This window comes from Microtus oregoni, unplaced genomic scaffold (genome assembly GCF_018167655.1).
Source record: "Microtus oregoni isolate MIOR12 unplaced genomic scaffold, Mior012 000005F_ref0000423, whole genome shotgun sequence".
Taxonomy (NCBI): Eukaryota; Metazoa; Chordata; class Mammalia; order Rodentia; family Cricetidae; genus Microtus; species Microtus oregoni.
In genome coordinates, this window is record NW_024543064.1 from 26,289,890 (window position 1) to 26,310,797 (window position 20,908).

Below are 20,908 nucleotides of genomic sequence, written 5' to 3' on the forward strand. Positions count from 1 at the left end.
GAAGACATAGAAACCCAAGTAGAAAGACCCAGGGATTAGAATGGGCTGAAGACAGGAGCTAAGTAGGAAGTGCCAGTCTGGGGCTTCCTTTTGTGACTCTGAAGGCTTACATAGAACAACGGAAGAAGGGGGCTTGGAAATGTAAGACTCCTTGTCTGCTCCCCTTTCAGCCCCCACAGATTCCTTGTTCTGTAGTGAGGCATGGAAACGGTGAGTGCCCTGGAGAGCTGAACACCCCTAGAAAATTGAAGCTTCTATTGTGAAAGGCCATCAGCATAAACAGAAGATTCCAAACTTTTTTTTTTCATTTTGAGATAGTATCATACTCTGTTTTACAAGCTGGCCTTGAACTCAATATCCTTCTGTCTTAGCCTTGAAAATATGTCAGGACTGTGGCATCAGGCCAATTTTCTTTCTATTTTTAAATTTAACTTATTTTTAAAAAAGAAAACAAACTATCTTTTTTCATTTTACATACCAATCCCAGTTCTCTCTCCCTCCCTTCCTCCTGTCCCCTCTACCTATCCTCCCAACCCTCTCCATCCATTCCCCAGAGAGAAAAAGGCACTGCTTTGGGGAAGCTCTAAGGCCCCTCTACTATATCCAGGATGAACAAGGTATCCCATCCAAAGAGAATGGGTTTCCAAACAGCCAGTGCAAGCAGTAGGGATAAGTCCTGGTGCCACTGCCAGTGGTCCTGCAGCCTGCCCCAGCCATACAATTGTCACCCACATTCAGAGGGCCTAGTTTGACCTATGCTGGTTCCTCCTTTGTTGGCTGGAGTTGGTGAGCTCTCATTAGTTCAGGTAAATTCTTTCAGTGGGTGTCCCCATCATGGTCTTGACCTCTTTGCTCATATTCTCACTCCTCCCATTCTGGACTTTGGGAGCTCAGTCCAGTGCTCCGCCGCGGATCTCCGCCTCTGTTTCCATCAGTTGCTGGATGAAGGTTCTATGGTGACATTTAAGAGATTCATCAATTTGATTACAGGGCAAGGACCAGGCCAATTTTCAATGAACTTTTATTTTTATTTTTAGTGATGTGTATGCATGTGTCTGGCTGTGGGTTTTTGGACATGCATGTAATGCCCAAAGAGGCCAGAAGGTGGCATCAGATTCCCGCACACCTATAATGGCAGCATTGGGGAGGTGGCAAGTTTGAGGCAGTCCTGGGCTATCTCACACATCACTGTCTCATGTTGTGAGGGAGGTAGGAGCTGAGCTATTTATACACAGATTCCAGAGAGCTTTTATGATGCAGTTTAATCTCTGGCACTCCAGGTCTAAGATTGAAATTTTTAGGGTGGCTTTTTATTTTCTTTCTGGGAAAGCCTTCAGGCACAGAGAGGCAGATACCCTGAACATCGACAGCACCAAAATTTTGAAATGATTCCTAATACCTCTCCTTTTTTCACATGCCAAATTCGGCTCATCACCAAATTCTATCAGTTTTGTTTTTTTTTTTTTTTTTTTTGGTTTTTTTCAAGACAGGGTTTCTCTGTAGTTTTGGAGCCTGTCCTGGAACTAGCTCTTGTAGACCAGGTTGGTCTCGAACTCACAGAGATCCGCCTGCCTCTGCCTCCTGAATGCTGGGATTAAAGGCGTGCGCCACCACTGCCTGGCGATCAGCTTTGTAATAAAGCTACAGCTGGGACTTATGGTCACACTCCTTCACCCAGGCCACTGTGATTGCTCCTTCTCCTGGGTCACTCTGTGACTTGCTTCTTCATCTTCCTGTTTTTGCCTCTGTTCCCCACATTGGTTTCCTAGAGCTGCCATAGCTGGATCGTCCAAGCAACAGAAGTGCAGAAGGTGCACAGCTTCGCCATGCCGCAGGCTAGAGGTCAAGGTCTTGGCCCGGCCACACTTCCTTTGATGACTGGAGAGTTCGCCAGCTTTCCTGGTCTCGTCTTGGCTTCCGGTGGTTTGCCAATGATCTTGGAATCTTTGGCAGGTAGATGTCTCACTCCAAACATCTGTAACTCTAGCTGTCCTGGAATTCACTAGACACCAGGCTGTCCTCAAACTCACAGTTATCTACCTGCCTCTTGAGTGCTGGGTTTAACTCGGGAGGCAGAGGCAGGCAGATCTCTGTGAGTTCGAGGACAGCCTGGTCTACAGAGCTAGTTCCAGGACAGGCTCCAAAGCCACAGAGAAACCCTATCTTGAAAAAAAAAAGTGTATGCCACCACAGCCAGCGAATGCCAGTCATACTGGATTAGGATCCATCCTATAGAAGCTATGTCATAACAATTAGTTGTATCTACAAAGATCCAATTTCCAGGTAAAATTTTGTTTGGTGCTACTAGGGGCTAGGAGTTTAGCTATCTTCTGTAAGGAACACTAGTCAACCAATTACATTCCTGCCCATTTCCATTGTCTATTCTTAAATCTTATTTATTTATGTATATGTGTGACTGCATGCATATGAGCCCCTTGGAGGTCAGAGGGCATCAGATCCAACAAGGGAGTTACAATCAATAAACTTTCTCTCTCTGGTTTTTTGAGACAGGGTTTCTCTGTAGCTTTGGTTCCTGTCCTGGAACTAGCTCTATAGATCAGGCTGGCCTAGAACTCACAGAGATCTGCCTGCTTCTGCCTCCTGAGTGCTGGGATTAAAGGCGTGCACCACCATTGCCCAGCACAATAAACTCTCATAACTGCTGAGCTATCTCTCCAATACCCTTCATATTGTATTTTTAATTTTTTATTTATTTTTGAGACAGGGTCTCATGTAGCTCAGTCTAATTCTCAGCTATGTAATTAAAGATGACCTTAATTTAATTTTTTTTTGAGACAGGGTTTTTGTTTTTTGTTTTTTTTTTTTTTTTTTTTTTTTTTGTAGCCCTAGCTGTCCTGGAACTCACTTGATAAACCAGGCTGGCCTCAAACTTGGAAATCCATCTGACTCTGCCTCCAAAGGCATGGGCCACCACTTCCTGGCCGACCTTGAATATCTGATCTTCCTGCCTCTACCTCTTGCGTGTTGGGATTGCTGACGTGTATCCTAGCACACCCGGTTTTTACAGTGCTGGAGATCAAGCCCAGATCTTTGAGCATGCTAGGCAAACACTCTACCAACTGAGCCACACTCCCAGCCCCAATTTTGAGCCTTTCAAATAGCTAATGAGGCTTTTGTTTCTGTTTAAATGTTCCCAGTAGTCAAGAGTAAACATTCAAATCTTTAAATCGTCTATGACACCCCTAATGTCAGCCTGTCCATCTTCTCTTCTCTGACTTTGTCTCTCATTCTCTTCATTCAGTCCATTTCAGTTCACAGCTTCATTGTTCCTTGCAACCTTATGGTGAGTCATACTCTAAAGATTAAGTGTGTGTATTAAGTGAGGATGCTGAGAACTCTTTCCCCCTTTTCGATATCAAAAAGCATCATATTTCCCAGTTTGGAGATGGGAGATCTTCCCCAGGAAAATTAACTAAACCAAGAGAAAGCCCACAAAGTCCACAATGGGAAGTTGTAATGGTATTTTCTTTGTGTTTTAACAAATAAAGCTTGCCTAAAGCAGAGCTAAGCCACTAGAGGCCAGGGACTGATGGCACACACCTTTAATCCCAGCATTTGGGAGACAGAGGCGGATGGAGCTCTGTGAGTTCAAGGCTACCCTGGACTACACAAGACCGATCCAGAAACAGATCCAGGTGGTGGCAACTCACACCTTTAATCCCAGTGTTTGGGATTCACACACCTTTAATCCCAGAACTAGGGAGATGGAGACAGGAGCAGTATGGCTGGGCAGAGAGAGGAATTTAAAGGGGAAGGGACAGGAACTCACTGGAGTGTGGAGTCTGAGGTTTGATGGAGAGATACAGTGCAGTCTAGGCAGGCTGAGGATCACCCTTTTGGTCTGATCATTGGTAGAGGTCTCTCTAATGGCTGGTTGCTCTGCTTCTCTGATCTTCAGCTTTAACCCCTATATCTGACTCTGGGTTTTGATTAATTAAGACCAACTAGAATTCGTGCTATAGGAAGTCTTCTAATGAAAAAGCCCAAAGAGACCGCTGTATTCGTAAAGGCCACCAGAAAATAAACCATGCCTCTGTGCACACATATTCCAGCTGACTTTAATCAGTGCCCCACTCTCTGCTAGATGTGGTAGTACACATTTGTAACTCCAGCTCACAAAGAGCCAGGACAATCGCATTTAAGGCCAGCGTCAGTTATTTGAGGAGTTGGAGCCAGCCTTGCCTACTTAACTAAACTATGAGGTAGAGATTTCTTAAAAGACAAAACAAACAAACAAACAAAACCCATATCCTCTAGGCTAGTGAGACGGCCCAGCAGTCAAGGACACCTGCTGCTCCTCCAAAGGACCTGAGTTCGATTCCCAGCACCTGTAACTCCAGTTCCAGGGGATCAGAGAAGCAGATCCAGTTCCTCTGGCCTTCTTGGGCACCAAGCATGCACATGTTGTACAGGTATATATACGGAAAAACATCTATACACATAAAATGTTTTTAAAAATAAAAGAGATAAAGATGCTACTCTTGAGGCCTGTGAGGTGGCTAAGTGGGTAAAAGCATGTGCTACTGAGACTGATGGCCTGAGTTTGATACAGAACACACTGGTGAAGGCCAACTTCCACAAGTTGTTCTCTGACTCCCAGCATGCATGTACTGTGTTACTTGCATGTGAATGCATACATGTAGATGTGTGCACATATGCACATAAACACACACACACACATAAAGTAAGCATGTATGAAAAGAACTTAATGCCTCCCCAATCACCATCAAGCTCCTGCAGGATTCAATAAGCTCCCACTCTTTTCTCTGTTATCAGGTAGTCTGGATTTCTCAAAATCAGTGCTGACACCCTGTCCTCAAACCTTTGTCTTTGCAACTAAAACTTCTGCCTTTGAGTTTGCACTCAGTTTTATTTCTGTAACCACTGGGATGATTACAATCATCACCCACCCTGAATCATCAGCTGGCCAAGTGTGTCAATAAAGCACTCTGAAGGGACTGGTATCAGCACAAGACCAAGTAAGTTCTCGGTACAAAGGAGATTCATTTGCCTCAGAGAGACAAAGGGCAGGGAATAAAAGACAAAAGCACTGACAGCTGATCCCTGGGACTCCCCTGATAGCCAATCTAGCTTACTTGGCAAGTTTCGAACCAATGAAAGACCCTGTCTCAAAATAATGATGAGTGGTACCCGAGGGATGCCACCCGAGGTTATTCTCTGACTTCATACACACATACACCTGCGCATAAGAAAAAAGAAATGAAAGAATGTGAAGAAATTAGAGTCTTCATAAACTGCCCGTAGGAATGCGGTGGCCAACAAGGAAAACAGTTTGTCAACAAATTCAATATGGAGTGATCATATAAGCCAGGAATAATTTCATCTCTAGCTGTACATCCAAAAGAAATGGAAATTTATGGTCACACAAAAAGTTGTGTATGAATGTTCACAATGGTGTTACAGTCAAAACGTGTACAACTCAAGTGTTAGCCAACTAATAGATAAATAAAATGTGGTGGCAAAATACCGGCAAGATTGCTCAGTGGGCTAAGCCCCCCTTCCCCCCGTGGCTGAGGACCTAAGTTGGATCCCTGGAACCTATGTAGTAGAAGGAGAAAACCAGCTCCCTCAAGTTATCCTTTGACCTACATATGTGTGCTGTAGTATGTATGTATACCCAAACCAGACCAGGATAAATAAATGTGGTTAAATAAACCCCATATTTTTTTATGTCTATGTTCCCGTGTCTGTGTAAGTGTATGTCAAATTCCAGTGGATGCCTGCAGAGAGGCCAGAAGAGGGCGTTTTATTCCCTGGAGCTAAAGTTATAGATGGTTGTGAACCAGCTGACAGCTGGCACATAGAAGCTGGAACTGAACTCTGGTTCTCTGGAAGAGCAACAAATGCTCTCAATTACTGAACCATCTCTCCAGCTGTTGTAAACAAGTTTTTAAAATCTGGTATATTCATACAATAAAATATTTGTTATAAAACCAGTGATGTACTGATATATACTACAACATAGATGAATTTTGAAAATATGATAAGTGCCTGGCAGCAGTAGTGGTGCGTGCTTTTAATCCTAGCACTTGAGAGGCAGAAGCAGGTGGATCTCTGTGAGCTTGAGGCCAGCCTTGTTTTCAAAGCTAGTCCCAGAACATCCAGGGCTATTACACAAAGAAATTCTGTCTCAAAAAACAAAACAAAACAAAAAATATGATGAGCTAAAGAAATCAGATATAAAAAATCACATATTCTATGATTTTGTTTATATGAAATGTCCAGAAAATGTGAAAATCCACAGAAACAAAGGTAGATTTATAGTTTTCAGGGGCTGTATGGAGGAATGAAGAGTAAGTAACTATAAGCCTTTTTTGGGGGTGATGAGAACATTCTGGAGTTCTAAATAGAGACATGCACCACAACTGCCCAGCTTGAGGTGATGCTTTCGACCAAACACCAAGTACCTCTCTTTGAGTGGTTCAGGTGCAGAATGTGTAAACATGTTTGGTCCCTGAGGGCTCTGTTCTCTCTTACACTGAGCTGAGATCATGAAGGCATTGTCTCTCAAGGGACAATCTCAGTAGTTCAACAGAGAGACTGCATTGTGCATTTTGGCTGGAGAAGGACGAGGAGCAAGAGGTAGCCATTATTGGGCATGGGCTCACTAGATTCCAGACACACAAGAGCACATACTGGACTTAGAGGATTCAGCTTCCTCTTTGAGCAGGTGAGGGGACGTGCCCAAGGTACTTAGAGTTCATTAGTTATAGAATGGAAATTGGAGCCCAGACTCATCTGATTAAAACAAATCTGCACTCAGAGAAGCTGACACTTTGCCCAGAGAGTCTCATCTAGATTCTGACCCCAACACTTTACCATTCACATACTCACTTGTTCACTTATTGGGTCATTCCAGAAGCTCCGCCCCCAGAGGCAATGGGACCTCTACAGGAGCAGGTACAAGGGAGCCACCACTGAGAGAGAAGGCCCTAGCCAGAGTATCATTAAGTCATATTTTGAAAACCTGTACTCCACAAAATTGGAAAACTTAAAGAAAATGGACAATTTTCTGGATAAATGTCACTTAACCAAAATTAAATCAAGACCAGATAAGCAAATTAAATAGACCTATAACTGCTAAAGAAATAGAAACAGTCATCAAAAGTCTCCCAACCCCCCAAAAAAAACCCAAAAAACAAACAAACAAACAAACAAACACCAAAACCCCAGGACCAGATGTTCAGCGTAGAATTCTACAAGATTTTAAAAGAAGAACAAATACCAATACTCTTCAAATTGTCTCACACAATAGAAACAGAAGGAACATTGCCAAATTCTTTTTATGAGGCTACAATTACCCTGATACCCAAACTACAAAGACATTACTAAGAAAGATAATTACAGAACAATCTTACTCATGAACATTGTGCAAAAATACTAAATAAAATACTGGCAAACCAAATGCAAGAACACATCAGAACCATCATCCACCATGATCAAGTAGGCTTCATCCCAGAGGTGCAGGGATGGTTCAATCAACATATGAAAATCTGTCAGTGTAATCCACCATATAAACAAACTGAAAAAAAAAAACCCACAGAATTATCTCATTAGATGCTGAAAAAGCCTTTGACAAAATAAAATATCTCTTCATGATAAAGGTCTTGGAGAGAGCAGGGGTACAAGGAACATACCTAAACATAACAAAGGCAATATACAGCAAGCCAACAGCCAACATCAAACTAAGTGGAGAGGAACTCAAAGCGATCCCACTGAAATCAGGAACAAGACAAGATTGTCCACTCTCTCCATATCTATTCAATACTGTTCTTGAGGTCCTAGCTAGAGCAATAAGACAACAAAAGTAGATCAAGGGGATACAAATCGGAAAAGAAGTCAAACTCTCACTATTTGCTGATGATATGAGAGTTTACATAAGTGATCCCAAAAATTCTACCAAGGAACTTCTACAACTCATAAACACCTTCAGTAATGTAGCAGGATACAAGATTAACTCAAAAAAGTCAGTAGCTCTCCTTTACACAGATGATAAATGGCCTGAGAAAGAAATCAGAGAAACATCACCCTTCACAATAGCCACGAATAGCATATCTTGGAGTAACTCTAACCAAACAAGTGGAAGACTTGTATGACAAGAACTTTAAATCTTTGAAGAAAGAAATTGAAGAAGACACTGGAAAATGGAAAGATCTCCCATGCTCTTGGGTAGACAGAATTAACATAGTAAAAAAACGGCAATTTTACCAAAAGCAATTACAGATTGAATGCAATGCCCATCAAGATCCCAGGAAAATTCTTCACAGACCTCAAAAGAACAATGCTCAACTCCATATGGAAAAACAAAAACCTAGGATAGCCAAAACAATCCTGTACAATAAAGGAACTTCTGGAGGCATCACAATCACTGACTTCAAGCTCTACTACAGAACTACAGCGCTGAAAACAGCCTGGTGTTGGCATAAAACCAGACAGGAAGACCAAATGGAATCTAATTGAAGACCCAGATATCAATCCACACACCTACAAACATCTGATTTTTGACAAAGAAGCAAAAAATATAAAACGAAAAAAAAGAAATCATATTAACAAATGGTGCTGGCATAACTGGATATCAACATGTAGAAGAATGAAAATAGATCCGTATCTATCGCCATGCACAAAACTCAAGTCCAAATAGATCGAAGACCTCAACACAAAACCAACCACACTGAACCTCACAGAAGAGAAAGTGGGAAGTACACTTGAATGCACTGGCACAGGAAACCACTTCCTAAATAGAACCCCAGTAGCACAGACATTGAGAGAAACAATTAATAAATGGGACCTCCTGAAACTGAGAAGCTTCTGTAAAGCAAAAGACATGGTCAACAAGACAAAATGACAGACTTCAGAATGGGAAAAGATCTTCCACCAACCCCACATCATGGATCAAATTTACATGGGAAGACATACATGGATCTAATTTACATGGGAAGTAGAAAAAGACAAGATCTCTAGGCCTGGATTGCAATTCAAGCAAGTAGATGAGTTGATTGCATCACCGAAGAGGCCCTAGAGTGATGGTCAGGAGACAAGAGGACTTAATAGCAAAAAATAATAATTCAAGTATTGGCAGCAGAGGTAAATTCTCTACCCACCTCCTTCCTGGAATTGTGTGAGGTATGGCAAGGGGGGTGAACAGCCACTGGCAGAGAGATCTGAAGGGGAAGTGGTATTGAGGCACAGCTTCTCAACCACAACAGGAAGCAGAGGGTCGGCTTCCTGAACTGATGAGACACATGGTGTTTATTGACTATAGAACTGCATTAGGAAGGGTCACTAGGAAGAGGGTAAAGCGTGCCTCAGAAGGAGCGAGTTTGAGAACAGAATGGAGACCATGGAGTCGCCAACGAAGACAAGGCTGAGATATTTGAGCAGATGCAACACTGCAGTCCTGACCGGAACCACACATTTCACGTTCTGGTTTCTAAACTAAAGAGAACACTCTTTTCAAATGGAGAGAACAAGTGATAGTCAGTGAAGGGTCCACGAATAAGAAGATAGAAATGTAGATTCCAGAAATAGGAATGTAAAAATAAAGAAATATAAAGTCGGAAGCTTAGGAGAATGAGAGCAAGCTGTTAGCAGCTTTCTCAGCAGCTTAAGGATCAACTATAATCAGTGAGTTACTTTGCTTTACAACCCATAGCTCTGTCTGCAAGGCTGAAGCAGCCCTCTGCAAACTGAGGGACAGTTAGATAACCCCCGCCCCCCGCCACTCATGACCAGCAATTGATGGGAGCTGAGTTATCTTTAAAATGATGGGATGAGAGGCAGGCGGATCTCTGTGAGTTCGAGGCCAGCCTGGTCTACAGAGCTAGTTCCAGGACAGGAACCAAAAGCTACAGAGAAACCCTGTCTCGAAAAAAAAAAAAAAATGAGGGGATGTACCTGACTTTTTGGTTGTTCTTTTTCCCTTACCCTTCCCTGCTACACAAAACTGGCGGTATCAGGGGAGTGTAGAGCTTTGGTAAACACCATCAGAAAGTGCCAGAAGAATACAATGGACTAAATACAAACACTAGTTTAACAAAAAAAAAAAAAGCCTCTGTTAATGGAAATTGCAAAGAAGGGTAATTTATATTTGAGTTTTACCTGAACATTGTAAAAATTCCCTTATTATTGCCTAATGCTTGCTGCTTCTTGCTATAAAAAGGAAGAGTCTGGAAACCATCCTTTGCCACATCCTTACAAGTTCTGTGGTCTCAGCTAGCTGATTAGCTGATAAGCTTTTTGAGCCCCATGGAGATTTTTTGTTTTTTTGTTTTTTGTTTGTTTGTTTTTTGGTTTTTTCGAGACAGGGTTTCTCTATGGTTTTTGGAGCCTGTCCTGGAACTAGCTCTTGTAGACCAGGCTGGTCTCGAACTCACAGAGATCCACCTGCCTCTGCCTCCCAAGTGCTGGGATTAAAGGCGTGCGCCACCACCGCCCGGCCATGGAGATTTTTGTAATTTTGTATTTTTTCTGGAATAAAGTTTGCTTCTGGTCTAATAGACTTCGGTGGTCTGTCCCCCATCTTTGCACGGGCCCAACTGTCAGGGTGCCTAAACAATGAGGAGAGATTTTGTTAGGAGGTAGGGCTGGGAGAGTCTGCCTCAAACCAGGCCAACAATGTTTAAATAGTTTTATTTTGAGACAGGGTCTCATGTAGTTCAGGCTAGTTCAGTGTGTGGGTAAGGATGACTTTGAACTTCTAATTCTCCTGCCTCTACCTAAGTGCTAAGATTTCAGACATATGCTACCATGTCCAGTTTATGTAGTGTAGAGGATTGAACCCAGGACTCTTGCATGCTAGACAAGGCCTCTACAGACTAAGCTTCATCCCTAACTCCACCAACCTTGCTTAAATTGTATGAGGAAGTGCCGTGGGGTGGGGAAGGGAGGTCTGCTAACTGGATTGAACTCAGATCATGCTTAGAAACTGACTGAGCTATCTCCCTTGCCTACATTTATTTCATAAATACTTTTTGCTGTCCCTGTTTCTTTTGAGACAACGCCTCTCTCTCTCTTTTTAAAGATTTATTTATTTTATGTTTATGAGAGCTCTATCTGCACATACAGCTGCATGCATGAGAACCATCTTGGGTGGTTGCTAGAAATTGAACAGCTAGTGCTCTTAACTGCTGAGCCGTCTCTCCAGCCTGAGACAGTACCTTTTAAAGCATAGGCTGGCCTTGAACTCTTCTCCTTCCTCCTGCCTCCATCCCCCAAGGGCTCCACCATATAAGATCTGGTTTTGTTTCTTTTTTTTTTTTTTTTTTTTTTTGGTTTTTCGAGACAGGGTTTCTCTGTGGTTTTGGAGCCTGTCCTGGAACTAGCTCTTGTAGACCAGGCTGGTCTCGAACTCACAGAGATCCGCCTGCCTCTGCCTCCCGAGTGCTGGGATTAAAGGCGTGCGCCACCACCGCCCGGCCTGGTTTTGTTTCTTAACCAGAAACAAAACCAGCATTTATTTATTTAAAATAATTTAAAGCATTTGTGAATGCATGCATGTATTTATACGTGGGTATCCATGGCACTCATGTGGAGGTCAGAGGACAACTTTCAAAACTCAGTTATCTCCTTCCACCCTATTGGCCTTGGGGATCGAACTCATGTTGTCAGGGTATGTATAAAGTAAAGTGCCTTTACCCACTGAGCATTCTTCCTCATAAGAAGCAGTTAGGGGCTGTAGAGATAGCTTAGAGGTTAAGGGCACTTGTTGCTCTTGCAGAGAACCCAGGTTCGATTCCTGGCCTCTACGGAGCTCACACTATCTCTGACTCTGGTTCCATGGGATCCGATGCGGTCTTCTGGCCTCCCAAGGAACAAATATATATATGCAGGCAAAACACTTATACACATAAAACAAAAATAAATCTAAAAATAGGAGCTACCAAGGGAAGGCCATGTGATCACACAGGAAGACAAACATCTACAACCAAAGGAGAAAAATCTCAGAAGAACCTGAGTATCCGTGCCTTGACCTTATTAGGATTTCAGTCTCCAACGCCGAGAGAAAATGCATTTCCATTATATTAAGCTACGCAGTCTGTGGTACTCAATGGTGGCCCTAGCAAACTAGAACGAGGGTGTTGTGCCTTTCAAACTAATGGACCGTGCTGCCCTATTCAGTTGACTAGACTCCCCATGGTCCGGTGTTAACTGGAAGCCCTGACTGGAACCCTTAAGGATTTTGGATCTGCTGGGATACATGCTGCCTTGGAGTGGGTCGCTGCAAAGGCTTGGTGACATGATGACCAGTCTTGGGACCCAGAACCTCACCCCTTTCCCTGCACAGGGAAGGAAGGTGACTGGCGGTGTGTGCCCTGTTGGGTGAAGGAATGAATGAAGGGCTGCTGTGCCTGAGGTATCCAGGGGTGAGAGGGAAGAGGCCATCTGTGGAGGGGAGAGAGGTGCCCGAGGAGGAGAGTCTCAGGACGCAGAGGACAGTTGCCTGTGGGACAGCAAGGACTAGAAACCAGCGGCTTTGAGAGGAGGAGCGGCCGGCGGGCGAGCGGGCGAGCCGGCGAGCGGGCTAGCGCTCGACGCGTCCTCTGGGCTCGGCCCTCAGGGCGCGCGCCCGTCCCAGCCGCACCCCGCCCCCTGCCCCCGGCCGGCTCGCTGGACCCCACGCGCTGCGTGACCGCGCACGCCCCCTTCGCCGGCCGGGACCCCGGGTGCGCGCGCTCGGCGCCCCCCCCCCCCCCCCGCGCCCGGCGGGCGCGCGCCGCCTCCCGCTCCCGCTCCAGCTGGCGGCGGCGGCCGGGATTGTTTTTGTTGTCGCTGAGGCCGGAAGAGCCTTGAGAGAGCCGGGTCCGGGTCCCCGGGCCGGGCGCCGCCGCCGCCCCCTGCCCAGCGCCCGCGTCTTCGCGGCGCCGCCTCAGCGCCATTATTCCCGAGAGCAAGCGTTACACGGCGGCGGCGGCGGCGGGGCCCGGAGCGGGAGGCGCCGGGGACCGGAGCGAGGCGGCCCCCGTCGCCGCCATGGAGGCGCTGGGACCCGGTGAGGAGCGCGCTCAGGCCGGGGCCGGGATCCGGGGCTCGGGAGGGCGGACGGAGCCGCGGACGGGACTGTCGCTGCCCCGCCGCCGCTTGCGGGGACCCGGATGCGGGTTTCCAGGCCCCGGGAAGGAAGGGACCCCATGCCCTCGTCCCCGGGGGGCGGGGACCGCGCCCCTGCTGAAGACACTGGGTCTCTTGTAGACCCCTCTGGAGGAGGTCTGAGGGAGGGAGCTCAGGAGCTGCCCCGAGTCGGCCGAGGGAGGGCGGACCGGACCCGACCTCAGAGCTGTTTGTGGTCGCCGTGAGGCCAGCCGGGGCCTCAAAAGGGACCGTGTGTCCGGTGCAGGCGGAGGCCTGGCCCAAACCTGGGAGGCCTCCTACCTTCGACCTAGGGTGTTCTTGGCGTGGGGCCAAATCCCTTTTTTTCCTCTCAGAGGACGAAGAGAGACCCCTTCACCCCGTCCCTGACAGCCAAAGCGGGAAATGTCCGTTCTTTTTCCACGGCCCTGAAGTTTGGTGTCTGTCAGTTTGTCAGTCCCAGAGTGCTGTGGACTACACCCTGATGACAGGGGAATTGTCAGCCAGGACTCTCCAACACCATTGAACTGGCTTAGGAGTGGTCGTGAGGATCCAGCGAGAAAGTGTTTTTGAAGCTGTGATTCCTTGAGGGTATGGGTGGCCCCTGGTTATCGCTCTTTCTGCCCCAATCCTAGGAAGCTTTTCAGACTCTCAGGAATGCTCTGCGGTTGCAGCCTGGTGCTCCTGTCACAAGCCCCAACAGGTTGCTAATGACTTGGCTAAGTAGGACAAGGTTTAGGGGCAGTGAGGAATTAATTTTCATATTCAACCCTTGTCTATATAGTGGACTTAGCTGTATGTTTTTTAAGTACATAGAAAATTAGATTTTTTTTTTGAATTTGGAAACTGCAGGTTTGTTTACTTGGAACATATTTGCATAACTGAGTAATTAAACCCTATCTTCATTTGCTGCTTGAAGTTGAAACGGAATTCAGGGGCCGGCATATTCAAATTTCATAGACCTTTTAAAAATAAATTGGCTTAGCTGGGCACGGTGGCATATGCTTATACTCCTAACGGTTGGGAGGTGGAGGAGGAAGATCAGGAGTTCAAGGACAGCCTCGGTTTGTTTGAGTGAGTTTGAGGTCAGCCTGGGCTACTTGAGACCCTGGCTAGAAACAGATCGGAGCCTGCTGTATTGTTGCATACTTATCATCTCAGCATTTGCAAGGCTGAGGAAAAAAGAATAGCAAGAGTTGGAAGGCAGCTTGGCCTATATAGACTCTGTCCAAAAGAAAATGCCGCATTGGTTAGTTATAATTATATATTTGATAAACCCCAACATAGTATGCTAAGCTACTTCAGATGTGTTCCCTCGATAAAAGCAGGCTTATGACCTTAGGACTACCAAAGTTCCACTCAAATCTAATATAGTAATTTCATACTTGTATTGCCCCACCCCCTGCCTCCATTTTCACACAACTTAATTCCATTGCATTTCAATTTCCTCTTCTTTAAAACAAGGCTAAGATGTGCTGTAAGACCGATGTGAGAATGAAATGAGCCGACTAATACTGATGTCCAACAAATGTTTCTTCTCTTCCCTCCCATGAGTAACTTACAACTGAAGCAACTGTTGCAGTTACTTACTGATACAGAGACTATGTAACAATGTGTACAAGCTGGGTGTCATGAAAAGAATCAACATGGTGAAGTAAGGAACTGCCCAGGACACCAGCTACCCACCCTCTGGTTTGATTTTAGTTTTTCCCCGTCTGAGGACTAGCAGTTTTCTTAGAACTGCTCAATTTGTAGGGAACAAATATTCATTAATCTTATTTAAAAGACACCGATGGTTAAGTGAAGATTTTACATAGATCTTCTCTGCTGAGTAATATGTTCCTGTCTGAGGTATAGACTCTTGTTTTGGTATCTGACTACCTTGGAAACCTAGTTAGTAACAAGTAATAACAGTTGCTTGTTGAACATGGAATCAGAACAAAGGGAGTGGATGGGTCTTGTGGGATGTTGCTTCCAGGCTGTTGTAGAACGGGAGAAGCACTTTTACTTCCATTAGAGCATGCCTAGGTCTAGTGTGTTGAATCTTTTGAGGGGTGGGGTTTCAAGATAGGGTTTCTCTGTGTGACAGCTCTGGCTGTCCTCGAACTCACTCTGTAGACCAGCTGTCCCTGAACTCACAGAGGTTCTCCTGTCTCTGCCTCCTGAGTGTTGGGATTAAAGGCGTGTGCCACCACCGCCCAGCTGTGTTGGATCTTCTGCACCTGAACAATCCCTGGTGGCCTCTTAGTCCTGCTTACTTCTCTGTCACTACCCGGGTTCATCTTCTGTCAGTAACTTAGAAAAGTAGATGACTTTTATCATTCATTTGGGTTATAGTGATTATAACCTTAACTTTTGCATGGTTCTTTTTTGTTTTTTTTAAGTTGTTTTGCTTTTTTTGTGGTTTTTGTAGTGCTTGGGATGGAGCCCAGGCCCCATGAATGATAGACACTGCCCTATCACTGAGCTGCTGTCCTGCAGCCCTTTGTAGTGCTTTATAATTTGTAAATACTTTTATATGGGCTGGGGAAATGACTGAGTGGTTAAGAGTACTGGCTGCTCTTCCAGAAGACCTGGGTTCAGTTCCCAGCACCCATATAGTGGCTTGAAACTGAAACTCTAGTTCTAGGAGACCTGAGGCCGCCTTCTAGCCTCCGTGGGCAGTGCATATATATGGTGCACAGATATATGTTGATGGAAGTTTCTGTCCCAGCCACTCCTGTGGCTGTTCAGTCCCAAATAAACACAGAGGCCTATATTAATTATAAATTGTTTGGCCTATTAGCTCTGGCTTATTATTAGTTAGCTATTACAATTTAAGTTAACCCATAATTCTTATCTATGTTTAGCCAAGTGACTTGATACCTTTTCTCAGTAAGGCATTCTCATCTTGCTTCCTCTGTGTCTGGCTTGTGACTGTGTCTCTGCCTTTCCTCTCCCAGAATTCTCCTCGTCTGGTCACCCCATTTCTTGCCTGGCTACTGGCCAATCAGTGTTTTATTAAACCTATATGAGTGACAGATCTTTATAGTATACAAAACATTATCCCACAGCAGACATACATGCAGGAAAAGCATCCACACACCTAAAAATAATTTTAAAAAAGAAAATACTTTAATAATTATGAGTTCATTTGAGCCAGACCAGATGACTTTTAACTGTAAACCTAGCACTTGGAAGGCTGAAGCAGAGGGATTGTTATGAGCCCAAAGCCTAGGCTACTGAGTAAGACCCTATCAAAACAAAAAACAAGAATGAAGAACCTTATAATCCAACCACCCAACCAACCAAAGCCTATTAGTTCATTTGGTCCTTTGGGAAGTAGACAAGGCAGGCATCTGTCCTCATTTTATAGATGAAAAGATGAGGATCAAAGAGTGTAAATGACTACATCAAGACTCAAAGCTCCATGGGGAGGTGAGGACCAGAGTGTGGGGTGTCTCTTCCCTACTCTAACACCCTCTTTCTTTGAGGATGATTTAACTCAGTATGTTTTGTTTTCAGAAAATGTAATTGTTTTGACTGTCAAAAAGGTGTAGGGTTGCCACCAATATAAAACCAGAATATCTGTAGGCATTATATCACCTTTATGCAGCTGTCATTATAATAGTTAACACTTGGGCTGGAGAGATGGCTCAGAGGTTAAGAGCATTGCCTGTTCTTCCAAAGGTCCTGAGTTCAATTCCCAGCAACCACATGGTGGCTCACAACCATCTGTAATGGGGTCTGGTGCCCTCTTCTGGCCTGCAGGTATACACACAAACAGAATATTGTGTATATATAATAAATAAATAAATATTAAAAAAGTAATAGTTAACACTTATTGGATGCATAGCTGTTACAAAGCGCTATGTTAAGCCTTTTATAGACATCATCTCCAGGAATCCTCACTACAGTATTGCGAGATAGATGTACATATTACCACATACCCCTGTTTTATAGAAGAGGAAGCTGAGATATAAAGTTAAGAGGTAGGCCCAACGCCATACAATTAGGAAGTGGTAAGACCAGAACCAAACCTAAACCCAAGTATTTTAGTTCCTGAGGCTTAGGCACTATGCTTTATTGTTTTACTAGTTTTCCTAATTCAAAGAAAGTGGTTTTTGGAATTAAATTTTTAGAGTAGCTCACATAACCTTTCTCTTGTCAAAAAAACAAAACAAACAAACCCCCCCCCAAAAAAAGAAAAGAAACCCCAACAAAACAAAACACAAAACAACCCAAAACCAGCGACATGGGGCTGGAAAGAGATGGCTCAGTGGTGAAGAACATTCCTTTAGAGGACCTGCGTTCAATCCCCGCACCCACATGGGAGCTAGCATTCGTCTCTAACGCTAGTTCCAAGAGGACCTGATGCCCTGTGCTGGAAACACACTCACACATATAAAATAAAATAAACCTCAAAAAAAGAAAAAGAAAGAAAAGGAGACATAAAACATTTTACTCTAATATTTTTGATGCTAAGGATCAGGCCAGGGGATCATCTTGTACTACCTGTAGGGGCATCCTGTACCAATGGGCCATACTCCCAACCTTCTGTTGAATCTCTGTTATTTCAGAACCTCTGCCTATCCCTTAGTATAGATAATGAAATAATCTGTGAAATCTGGGGTAGAAATGGGAGGCCTTGATCCAGATTCATAGGCCACTCATTTGATCAAAGTTTCAGCTACCAAATTCCTCTTATTAGATTGCTTCTAATTGTATGTTATGATGATTGCTTAAGTGTATCTTTTGCAAGGCTGACTTATCTATATGATTTAATTGGGTTGACTGGTAATTGCCTTATCACACTCAGAATAAATCTTTGTGCATCACAATAGTATTTTTCATATGCTATGTGCTTTTTCTTTTTTGAAAAACAATTGCCACATTTTGCATATTAGGGCTGAAGTTTCTGTTTTGTTTTTACCTGGAACTAATTATTTATCCATATTTATCGAATCTATACAACTTGCTGGGTGAAGAGTTAGGTATCGTGGGAACCATAAAATAGAACTCTAGTTCTTACAAGAATTTATGAGTCTACTATAGAAGATGAAATAATTTAACAACTTACTCCTTTTTAAAATTGTGTGTGTGTGTCTGCACGCATGCATGTGCGTGCACATGCATGCATGAATCCATCTGTTACTCTTTTCACCATGTGGTTATAGGGATCAAACTCAAGTTCGGGTGCCTTTACCTGCTGTGCCGTCTTACTGGTCCACAAGTGATTTCTTATACTTGAGCTAAGTCCTACCCAGTGCACAGGGTTTTGTGTATACAGGGGATATATCTTTCTTAGGAAGTTGTATCTGAGTTACATTTAGAAGTTTTGAATTTAGGAAGAAAATGAACAAAAATTGAATAATGTGAAGAAATGTTCAGTACTTTACCTATTATATTAGTGTATAGTGATTTATCAATACAAATTTCATGAAGATATTTGCTGTGGTGTCCTTAAGTGATGTTGGAACAGAGCAGGCAAATATTTCAAAGCTTTTCCTTTTTAGTGAATTGTGTTTGTTTTCAGTGAAATGTTACTTCAGTAAGAGAACTTGTAACTTTCCATTGTAACCACAACCTACTTTGCTCAGTGCCTATTCATAATGGAAAAGATACTTATTTTTTAGGCCAATGTCCACTTGATATTCTCGTTAGAGGGAGATTGGTTAGATAAGTATCTGCAGCCTGTGTCTACAAAATCCTTTCCCGATGAAGGTTAATAGATGTTCTGTTTTGAAATGGGGAATAGGAGTCAAAAGGGAGAAGGAAGACAGGCAGAGAGGAAGGGGAAAGGTGGTAAAATGAGTTGAATAAGTGATGAGTTACTTTGTTTATTCACTCCATAACTTTTAAGAGAATTAAATATGGTAATATTTTCTGTAGGGCTGGGGAGATGGCTTAGTGGGCGGTGCAAGCACAAGGACCTGAGTTTGGATTCCCAGCACCCACGTAAGAAGCACTCCGCAGAAGTTGAAGGGACAGTGCTGAAACAGGCAGAACTTTGGAACTCCTGTTGGCTGTCCAGTCAAGGTTAACCAACAAGCTTTAGGTTCAGTGAGCGATCTCATCTCAGAAAGTAAGGTGGAGAGAGCTGGAGAGATGGTTCTCTGGTTAAAAAAACTTGTTGCTATTGTAGAGGACCCAGCTTGGTTTTTCAGCACCCACATGGTGACTCACAACCATCTGTAACTCCAGTTCCAGAGGGTCTGACGCCCATCTCCGATGTCCATAGGCACCAGGCACTCATGTGGTAAATCATACATATATACAGGCAAAATACTTATACACATAAAAAATAAAATAAATATATCTTTAAAAAATAAGGTGGAGATTGATAGATGAGAATACCTGATGTTGACCTCTGGCCTTCATGCATGCACACATGGGCATGTAACATTTAACACATGCACATGCGGGTGTGTGCATGTATATATATTGTTATATAAATATTTATATGTATATATTAAAAAAAAATTTAAATGGGCTCTTCTGTGTGGCATATACGGGCCTCCAATTTGCAATGCTCCTGCTTTTTCCTCCTGAATACTGAGAACATAGGCATGTAGTTTTTTTAAAAAAAAAATTTAATTCCTTTTACATATCAACCACAGTTTCCCCTCCCTCCCCTCCTCCCCCTTTTCCCTCCTCTTCCCACGCATCCATACCTCAGAAAGGGTAAGGCCTCCCCATGGGGAGTCAGCAAAGCCTGGCACATTCAGTTGAGGCAGGACCAAGCCTTCCTGCCCCATATCAAGGCTGAACAATGCGGCCCACCATATGAAATGGGCTTCAGAAAGCCAGCCCATATAGGCATGTAATCTTGTGTGTTGTGATTGGAGAGCTTCTGAGTGAGTACTATTAGTATTTTGACCTGGATGAGTCCTGCTCATGGGTGTTGGTAGCACTCCTGGTTGTGCAGACTACAATGTCTCTAGATACCTGCCTAATGTTCAGGTCAAGAGTCACTATTTTAGACCACTGATTTTGAGGGCTGGGGCCCTGATATTGAGTACATAATGTAGATTAGGTACATAGTAAATGAATTGGGTTCTTTGGTTTTTGAGACAGGTGTAGCCCTAGATGTTCACACAACTTGCTCTATAGACCAGGCTGACCTTGAACTCAGAGATCCTCCTGCCTCTGTCTCCTGAATTTTGGGATTAAAGGCATCTGCCACTACCTTCTGGTTTTCAATCAAGTTCTTGTTTGTTTGTTTAAACATTTTTTTTTTGGTTTTTTGAGACAGGGTTTCTCTGTGTAATAGCCCTAGCTGTCCTGGAACTAGCTCTTGTAGACATTTTTTTTATACTTATTTATTTATTTATTATGTATACAGTGTTCTGTCTGTGTGTATGCCTGCAGGCCAGAAGAGGGCACCAGACCCCATTATGGATGGTTGTGAGCCACCATGTGGTTGCTGGGAATTGAACTCAGGACCTTTGGAAGAGCAGGCAATGCTCTTAACCACTGAGCCATCTCTCCAGCCCTCTTGTAGACATTTTTAATGATTTATTTATTCTTATTTTATGTGCATTGGTGTTTTGCCTGTATGTATGTCTGTGTGAAGGTGTCAGATCCCTTGGAACTGAAGTTACAAAGTGAGCTTCCATGTAGATGTTGGTAATTGAATCTGGGTCCTTTGGAAGAGCAGCCAGTGTTGTTAACTGCTGAGTCATCTCCAGTCCTTGTTTTGGTTTTAAATTTTTTTTTTTTTGAGAGGCCACTCTAGAGCCCAGGTATGACTGGTACTCACTCTGTAGCTCAGGCTAGCCTTGATGACAGTCTTTTAAGTGTTAGAATTACAGGTATGTAT

At 43.8% G+C, this 20,908-nt stretch overlaps 1 protein-coding gene across 4 annotated transcripts in view; it reads left to right on the plus strand.

Annotated features, from left to right (window-relative positions):
* Positions 1-12,789: 12,789 nt before the first annotated feature.
* Positions 12,790-20,908, plus strand: part of Ago4 (argonaute RISC component 4) — a 46,933-nt gene continuing 38,814 nt past the window's right edge. For all 4 annotated transcript variants that reach the window (XR_005974343.1, XM_041651880.1, XM_041651882.1 and 1 more), the window contains exon 1: positions 12,790-13,030. Coding sequence is in view for 3 of the 4 variants with exons in the window: in XM_041651880.1 (XP_041507814.1) it covers positions 13,012-13,030 (19 nt within the window). In the remaining variant the exon portion in view is untranslated. The remainder of the gene's footprint in view (positions 13,031-20,908) is intronic.